A 9,526-nucleotide genomic window follows, 5' to 3' on the forward strand; every position below is an offset into this window, starting at 1 on the left:
TTAAAGAAAAATAGAAAAAAATTATTTATTAACAAATAAGAAGTGTGACATAAATAAATAATAAAGCGAAAATTCCGTGGAGTGAACGGAATGGCAGGCTGGCAGGAGCAGGATATAGTGAAGGTGTAGGAGAGTATGTCCAAAGTCCAAAGTCCAAAAGAAAGCAATAAAGAAATATGAATATGGGTCGGGTGGTGTGGAGTGGATCCGAGTCGGAGTCCATCACTATCAGTGATCATAGTCGCACTTGGTGGTCTGAAAGACCCCGGCGGTTCCTTGCAAAGGCACTTGCAAGTCGCAGGAAACTTTGGGCTTGAGAGTCATGGTCTTGAGCAAGCCCAACTTGAACCTGACTCTGAGGTACATCTTGACATGGATGGGGTACACCCTGGTGGCGTTGTCCTTCTTGAATAGGGAGGTTTGGTCAGCGGTGAGTGGCAGGACCTGTTGACCCTTGAAGACGGTGCTGATGACGTTGGTGGACTTGTGGCCCTGGTAGAAGGGGCTGGGTAGCTCCGTGTCGAACCTCGCATCGTGGTACAGTGCGCGCGCCTCGATGCGGTCGTAGTAGATCCCCACCCTCTTGTTGGGGTTGCGAACGCTCACGTTTAGGGCCAGGTCGTAGTGGAGCGTGTTCCCCGTGTAGTTGAACTGCGTGAGGGTGGCGTCGGTCACGTGGAATTTCACCACGTTCGGACGGACTATCAGCCACACCAGAAACACGGCGATGCCAACTATGATGACCACGCTCAGGATCAGCTTCAAGATGAGGCTGAAGAGGCAGCCGCAGCAGCACCCGCACCCTCCGCCCCGCCCTGGACGCTCGTACGACTTCGCCGGCTGGATGGCCGGGCCGTAGAAGGCTCCGTTCAACTCGGGTTGTTTGCCGGACATGGCTGATTGTTTGATATCAGTGAGAATAGGAAAGAATGGAAGATGATATGAATACAAGACTCCAGTGTGCTTTTATACACAAGTGTGGGTAGGAGATTAGGAAAAGCGCGTCATAGTCTACAAACTACAAACTACAAACCTAACCGCCCACGAAAGGTAACACTTAATTAATCATTAAACACTTCTAAATAATCTATCATATATACTTGCAATTTTTCATCCTATCACTATCATTCATATAATTCTATGTATATATATATATATATAATTTTTTTTTCCTTTCTTTCTTTCTATTTTATTGATGGCTGTAGAACTATTTAATTATATTTTTCTATTTTATTGATGGTCGTAGAACAATTTAATTATATTTCTACGGTAGAATTGGTTCATTAGGTTAGATTAGATAATTTTTAAGTTATTTTGTTATATTTGAGTTGAGTAGGTGGATAATAATAGTCAATTCATAATAAATTACTAAATTATATTAAAAATACTACATGCATAACATATTTTTCTGACATATATTTAATTTATTTTTTTTCAGAAAATATTGTAGTAATAAAGTGATTGGCTAAAATGAATTAAGTATATTCTTTTTGTTATTAATTTGTTTCAATTTTTTAAAAATGTATTTGTTATTAATCATTAAATCAAGCCTAATTGTAGTTAAGTTAGATTAAGTCACTTTAAAAAAAAATTACAAATTCAATCTTAAGTTTTATTTGGTTGGATATTGTTCTAATGTAAGGAATTGCAATTGAAGAATCTTTAACTATAAAAATGTTAAGAAAATCTAGCAACTATCATAGTCTAGATTAAGATTCAATAAGACTTGGTTACCCCTATATATAAGTGTGGTGTTCAGAGGCGGATCTTCTTGGTGACATGGGGAGTCACGGCTCCTCCAAATTTTTTTTTTAAAAAAAATATATATTTAATATTATATTTGTATGATTATTTTATGAAATAATTAGTGAATGAATAAATTTTTGAGATTTCATTATCATGTATGTTCAATTTGAGTAAAAAAAATGAGGAATATTTTTTTAATTAATAAAAAAAGTAATTTATATATAAAAAGATTAATTTGGCACCTTCAAATTTTTTATCTAAGTTCCGCCACTGTTATGTTATAGATCTAAATCTCGTATTTCTTGTTATGATTTCGCAAATTTTGTCATATTGTCATTGTTATTAATAGGTCTACAATCCTAGTATTTACAATAATTATATTGTCTATCGTGTGATTTCACTATTAATTATTCACTAGAGAAGATAGGTAGTCTAATATCCGAGTGTTCTCATGTGCTTGAGAATTCTCTTAACTTAATGGAGATCCCACCTCCCCCACCTCTACATGTCTCCCTTTTACTGATCTTGGTATTTAGGGTCATGTCACTAAAGGATAGAATATGATTATGTTATGGCTGAGAATATATGTATTCATATAAGGAATTTTTTGAAAACTAATCTTTTAATAATGAAATGATTTACTAAGTGAAAAATTATTATGATATAAATATTAAAATAGTTCAAATACTAGCAATCTTCACTCCTAATAAAAATTGTAATAATTTAATTTTTCAACAAAAAATTTCTATTGAATTAATTTAAAGTAAATGCTCGTGGAGTATTTATTTTATTTTTATTTTTTAAAAAGTGATGTTGTGGAGGTGCGAACTGCGGCGGACGTAGGTGAGTTTCAAAACGCGGTTGCTTTTGCATCTATGAATTGTGCGATTGGCCGTTACCGTGTGCGTCCTAAATTGAAAATTGTGCGTTCACTGTACTGATTCGCCGAAACTTCTTAGTTCCCACTGCCAAAGTCCATTGACTCTTAGCAAGCTTTCCTTTTCACGTTTTTCAGCTTTACATTACCTTTTTTTTTTTTTTTCCTCTTTTCATAGTCGGTACTAATTATTTTCTCGTATCACAGTAGTTGTCCTTTAATTTTTTTATATATATATGTTTATTTAAAATATTAGATATATTTAATATCAAACAATAAATATAACCAAAATTAAAATAATTAAATTTTAAAAAATAGCCATATACAACTTAATGAGATAATAGCTACAATATTAATATCTATTATAATTGGCGTTAACGACGGGCAACCTAATTAAATTGCTTTTGTAGCAATAGTTTCCTTCTACTTTGTAAACTAGCTACCAGTAGAATATATTTCGTGTCAGTCATTGTCAACGCGTCATGTGGAAATTTAAGTTTCAATAGCAGCAATTTTTTCTCTTTTGGTAACTAATTAAATACCACGAAGCGACACAATTTGCTAATCAAATACCTCGTGGTGTTTTTCAATTATACAAATGTCATGTCACACAGGTAGATAACAGTCGATCAAAATTTTCAATCGTGCGAAATTTAAAGTATTCATTTCTTTACATAAAGTTCTTGTTTAAAGTGGATCAAATTTACGGCAAGGCTTTGATTTTAGACTAAATTACTAATAAACATTCTCTGGTGTTTTGTAAAATTATACTGATATTCCTGTATTTTTTTAACGTTTACTGTAATTTTCTTTAAATAAGATTGTAATGTACTAGTAATACTTTTCAAGAAATTAAAAAATTAATGTTTAAAATGTTTTTTAAACAATTAAAAAATATTATAAAAAAGTGTCTGGAATTTCATAAATTTCATCAGTTGAATTTATTCCTGATTCTACGTTTCTATGGCTCGATCGGTTGGTACTAGTATGATTTTATACTTCTATATATTAAGAATGCATTTCTTGGTACTATAGGACATCAATTCTTGTTATTTGTCCAAAGCGAAAAGTTGGTGCATGTAAGAACAAAAGTTTACAAATGTAAGCCAAAATAAATGAACTTGAATTTATTTTATAAGCTCAAGTTTTAAAAGTAATGTTGATTTTGCTTTCATTTGAAATCTGGTTTTTAAATCAAATATTGGTATGCAAATCAACAACTAGCATCTTAAAAGACACCACAATGTCTAAATTATCAAACCCACCAGAAACCATCGTGTAATCGAGCTTTCAGAGCCAAAGTCCATCGTCTTTTTTCCTCTCGTTGAGCTTTGAAATGTCAAGAATTGGAATCGAGGGAAGCTTTGGCATTGTAAAAAATTTTATGGTAATAGTTGAAACAAGACGAAAAACTTCAAGCGTGGAGCTTGGTTGGAGTGGCAAAATTTTCATAGGAATCGTTGAAACGAGAATAAAAAAAAAGCTTTCACACCACCATTTTCACATTACATAACCACTCTTGCTACTCATCATTTGATGTCATGATCATTATTTTTACAGTCACTTGTTGGATCCTTAATTTAACATTGATCTTATATATATGAATAATTATTTATTAAGAATATGTAAAATTATGTCAAATTAAAATAATCTAATAATATATAAATTATTTGAATAGTTGTGTATTTAAAAGGATATAAGACTTTTAATATGTGGTAATTAATATGTAATTTTATTTTGTGATAGGTAAAAATAGAAGTCCTAAAAAACCTTATAATTGTTTATAAATAAGTTAGGTTTCTAGATTAAATAATGTTCTTTTCTTTTCTAACATTTTACTATGAGAGAAAAAGATAGAGAGATAACTAAAAGATTCTCTTAGAGAATACATTTGATTTGGAAGACCAAATCATACCATTTTATTATTATTATTATGAGTTCAAATAAGTTATTATTTATTATTTTTATTGATGAACATAATAGATTCTTAATATAGATGTTAGTTTTTACCAAAAACTTAAGTTTGATTTTAACATCATTATCATCATTTTATAATTTATGATATACATTAAATTTTAATTATTAAATTATTAAATTATTAAATTAAAAATTTGTATTAAATAGCTTAAATTTTACAAAATTTTAAAACTGACTAATGTTTTGTGACATTAATTCAATTGACATATAATATATTTTTACAAATATATATTAATTTAAATTTATATAATAAAATATTAAATAGTTTTTAAACTGTAAAAAATTATTTTTATTTAATAAAATCTTTTAATTTAACAGATACATATATCATCAAATTTTAATATTCACAAAAAAATTCCAGAGTTATACTTAGAGTAACTCGTTCTCCGTCTAAGTATATATTTTACGTTAACCATGGGCAACTAATTAATTACCTTTTTAGCAAGTTTCTTTCTACTTTGTAATCTACTGGTATATATTTCGTGTCGGTCCTTGTCAACGCGTCATGTGGAGATTTAAAATTCAAGAGCAGCAATTTTTCATTTTAGTAACTAATTTATATTTAACTTTTCAACTCATATAGCGGTTATTTAAATTAAATATTAAATTAAAATTTTCAAATTCATGGCCATTGTATTTTCTTCTTTCAAGTTTATAACAGGTCGATGAGTCTTTGTGTTTAAAAAATGAAATGTATTTGGATACTATTTGTTAATATACTCTAATTAACTCTTTACACCAAAAAATTAATAAACATATTTGTTTTAGTAAGCTTACTAAAGAAATGATATAATAGTATAATATTTAATTATTAAAAAATTATGACCCACTAATTAATTTGTCTTGGTGGCAGCATCCTTTTCCTTCCCTAATTCATCTGCTTGGTCGACGAGGGAGTCTCGAAGTTCCTGACGAAGGGCATAAGCTGGTGCAGCGTGCGCTCTACGCATGTGAGCCTCGCATTGTGGCTCCACGCGTGGGCTTCGACGATGTTGCAGTGGAGATCTCCGAGAAGAGGCCGCGGTGCGTTGGTCGTTGGGGTGGGGGACCAAGGGAAAGAGCTTCTTGGAGTAGCTCTTGTAGTTGGCCATTGTTGGCATTACCGAATTGGCGGCGGCGACGCCAGTGCGGTGGTGTTCGTGTGTTGTTGTCACGGTGGTGGGGAGCCTCTTCATCTTCCTATATGCATGGCCTGCATGTTTGCTTTTTTTAATAATTAATATTAAATTACTATATTATCTGGAGTAATGCTCCAACTAACAATAAGGTTAGAATGTGTTAATAATTGTATATATATTATTAGATTTTTTGAAAAAGTCATAAAATTGTACCTTTTGTTAATTATTAGTTAAAATACAAACTGTAACCTCCAAATCCCTAATTGACCGAATTGACCGTGTAAAGACTCTTAGCACTTTTAACAACTAAGCATGGAGTGTCACGTATCTTCTAACTCCCCATTCGACCGAGCAAGTCGAATTCAAGATCATTCACGGATTTTCTAAGACTGACTAAGGCAATAATTTCCATGATTCTCGCACATATTTGATTACGGTTATAAATGTGATTTATAGGTTCATTATGAGAAATAAAATGAAGGCTTATTTCAAGGGATTGGGATTGGAGAAAAAGATTCGTATCCTTAAATATGATACCCATATATATAAAGGAAGAATGGTTTTACTAAAAGGAGGTTACACTCATCAAATGTTCTAAGTTAGGACGACGGCTAGGTTCTCTTAGAGTTCATATCACTAGGGTTTTTCGACCGTTATCCTTTAACCGGAACACAAACAAAAAATAATTATGTGATATTAAACTTAACTATTTTTTATCTTCAAACTTTTACTTGCATATTTTTCTGTTGAAAAATTTTCGTGAATTTTATCTTCTAATTAAATTTTCAGAATGTTACACATTATAATTTTTCGTTAGATAGATAATTCATATGATTATAAATAATAATTTTAAAATTTTAATAATATTTATATAAAATTACTCATAAATAATATATTTAATATATTAATATAAATATCACATATATTTATATAAATACAACTAATTATATATATAGAAATCGATTATTTCAAAGTAATTAATAATCGATCATTGACGTCGACGTCATGGAAGTTGATGATCAAATTATTTGTAGGATCCCATCGATTACGGACATCAACCTTAAATTAAACTACTTTTTCACATTGAGTGTCGAAAAAATTCCCGATAAAAAGAAATTACCCACACGGCCGCGCGTTTGTTTTATTTCTTAACTCTATCTATATAAAGATAAACTATAATACAAAATTTAAATCCTATCATCATCTTATTTTTAAAATAAGAAACAAATATAAAAAAAAAAGGAATCTCATTAATTACCCAAATTGCGATTATCTTTCATTTCAACATCTAGATTTGCCTCGATTTAATTTCGTGACATGAATTTTTACATAAAATTTTCTATGGTGCCACAAATCGAGCTCTGGTATAAATCTATTTTCATTAATTGAAAATTTATTTTTTTCTTCATTTATTTTCTTTCTATCCTATCAAATATAAAGGGTATCTTCACCATTAATTGTTGGGTGAACGCTATAGATGTTTTTTAAGTCAATTAAATTCGAGAATGTTATAAAAAAAAAATGTGAAAAACATACCAGCTGTGCAATATATGTGGGCATGAACTTAGAAAAAAGATAATATTCTAGAGGACCAAAAGAATAACATTACATGAAAACGTATACCAGAGCATATAGTCAAAGAATGAATAATAATGACAAAAGTCACATATAATAAATTATTGACATATATATAAAATAATAGGTAGGGAAAGAAAAGTCCAAAATCAATGGAAGAAATAAAAAATGCAGTCCATCTAGAAATCGACGTCACACTTGGTGGTCTGGAACAGGGTTACGGTGGCATTGCTACTGAAAGGAACCTTGAGGTGGCATTTGACCTTGGGCTTGTAGTCACCGGATTTGACGTCCCCGAGCCTGAACCTAATCCTGAAGTATAGCTTCACATAGATGTCGTAAACTCCCTCACTCTTATCTTGGTTCAACTCTGAGATTTGTTCATTGTTGAGAAGCACCACTTTGTGCCCGGAGAAAACGGCGGTCATGCGGTTGGTGCTCTTCTTGTATTGGCGGAAGGAGTTGATGTGCGTTATGACATCGTAATTGGCGAACCTGGTGTCCTCGTAGAACGCTAATGCCTCTACTTTGTCGTAGTATATGCTGAGCTTCTTGTTGGGGTTGCGTGCGGTGAAGTTGAGCACCATGTTGTAGTGAAGGGTGTTGTTGTTGGTATCATACTCAAACTGAGTTAGCTCTGCTTCCGTTACATAGAACTTGAAGGAACGGGGTTGAACCACGAGCCAGAAGATGAGGATTGCGAGGCCAACGAGGACGACGAGGGTAACGAGAATCTTCCAGAAGATTCCGAAGAGGCAGCAACAGCAGCTTCTTCCATGGTTGTGGCGGTAGCGTGGTTGCTCCGCAGGGGGAATGGCGGGACCGTAATAGCCACCGTTCAAGTGGGGTTGCTTATCAACCATGCTTGCAAACGCAGATGAGTGAATGAATGAACTGATGGAAAATATGTAGCTTGATGTAACAAAGAAAATATAAAGAGAAAAATATATGATGAAAAGAATGAGTGGTGAATTGTGAGATATGGGAGAAGGGATTGGTGCGTATATATAAAGGAAAGGCATTGAAGATTCTATGGGAAGAACACGGTTGTGAGTACGTGTCCGCGTTGGGCATTTGCCTATTCAATTTCTTTTAACGAAAGGAATCGAACAACAGCGGCGGATTGTATTGAGTCTATTGACCGTTTGTTTCATGTAGATTGACTGCAACAACCACCAAGAAACATTCGTACGGAAGTAACGCATTTTTAATTTTAGCCACCTTTTATTTAAAGAGAAATTATATGCTACCTTTATTATTTGAAAGCGTACAGGTAGATGTAGAGTTGCAATTATAATTTTATTTTGTATTTTTATTAATTTATTTATATAATATTTATTATATTTTATTCTTTCATTTTTTAAATTATTTAGTTATTTTATTTTTATTTTTTATGTTCTAATTTTCTTTCTAATAATAATATTATATATTTAAATAGTTTAATTTTAATAACTTTTTAAGTATATTTTTGTCTTTTTATCTTAAAATTTTGAATTTTTATATTTTACTTTTAATTATTTTTTTATTTCTGTTATTTATTAATTCTTTTTTTTAATGTTTTTTAATGTTATTGGAATTTTATAATTTTATCTTATTTTTTATTTTATAAATATAATTTGAATTATTCACTTTATAATTAAATTAATTTTTTTAAATCTTTTATATTTACAAAAATATACTGAAAATTCCTTAATTTTCAAGAGTACTGTGGCAACTCCCTTTATTTAATGGTTGTGATGCTGATACTTATCCAAAACTTCGACCCTTGATCTTTTCATTACGTGGGCGTGAACAATTTATAAATACTTCAATTCAAGTACGTACTCTAACTTAGAACTTAATAATAACAATAAAAAATTTTAATCCACAGATCATGTTTGTAAAATTTAAAAAAACTTATAAATTATTTAATATTTTATTTTATTAATTTAAATCAACTTATAAATATTTTTATGGATATTAATTAATTTAAATTAATGCAACAGAATATCAAATATTTTTTAAAATTTTACAAACTTTATTTATACATTAAAATTTTTTAATTTAATGATTGAATCACTAAAATTTAATGTAAAATACAAATTATTGAGTGAAATAAGTTTAAATAAATTTATCTTTAAAATAAATAAATTTTATTCTTTTATTCTTTTTTTTTTCTCTCTCTCTATGTATAATATAAATAATATGTAAAATTTGTGCGAATATATCTGCACCAAAATGATAATGTATTTCG

The 9,526-nt window shown here is 30.6% G+C and overlaps 2 protein-coding genes across 2 annotated transcripts; both read right to left on the reverse strand.

The window, feature by feature from the left end:
- LOC109813983 (NDR1/HIN1-like protein 10) lies at positions 1-948 on the reverse strand. The gene has a single exon (XM_020378291.3). The coding sequence runs from the start codon at positions 892-894 to the stop codon at positions 229-231; it is 666 nt and encodes a 221-aa protein (XP_020233880.2). The 5' UTR covers positions 895-948; the 3' UTR covers positions 1-228.
- Positions 949-7,282: 6,334 nt separating this feature from the next.
- On the reverse strand, positions 7,283-8,274 carry LOC109813970 (NDR1/HIN1-like protein 10). Its single transcript, XM_083077672.1, has one exon. It carries the CDS (start codon positions 8,154-8,156, stop codon positions 7,473-7,475), a length of 684 nt encoding a protein of 227 aa, XP_082933798.1. The 5' UTR covers positions 8,157-8,274; the 3' UTR covers positions 7,283-7,472.
- Between the last annotated feature and the right edge of the window lie 1,252 nt (positions 8,275-9,526).

This window comes from Cajanus cajan, chromosome 6, assembly GCF_000230855.2.
Source record: "Cajanus cajan strain Asha chromosome 6, NIPB_CcT2T_4, whole genome shotgun sequence".
Lineage (NCBI taxonomy): Eukaryota > Viridiplantae > Streptophyta > Magnoliopsida > Fabales > Fabaceae > Cajanus > Cajanus cajan.

Coding starts and splice junctions, on each gene's coding strand:
- LOC109813983 (XM_020378291.3), bottom strand. CDS start 894: ATGTCCGGCAAACAACCCGAGTTGAACGGAGCCTTCTACGGCCCGGCC.
- LOC109813970 (XM_083077672.1), bottom strand. CDS start 8,156: ATGGTTGATAAGCAACCCCACTTGAACGGTGGCTATTACGGTCCCGCC.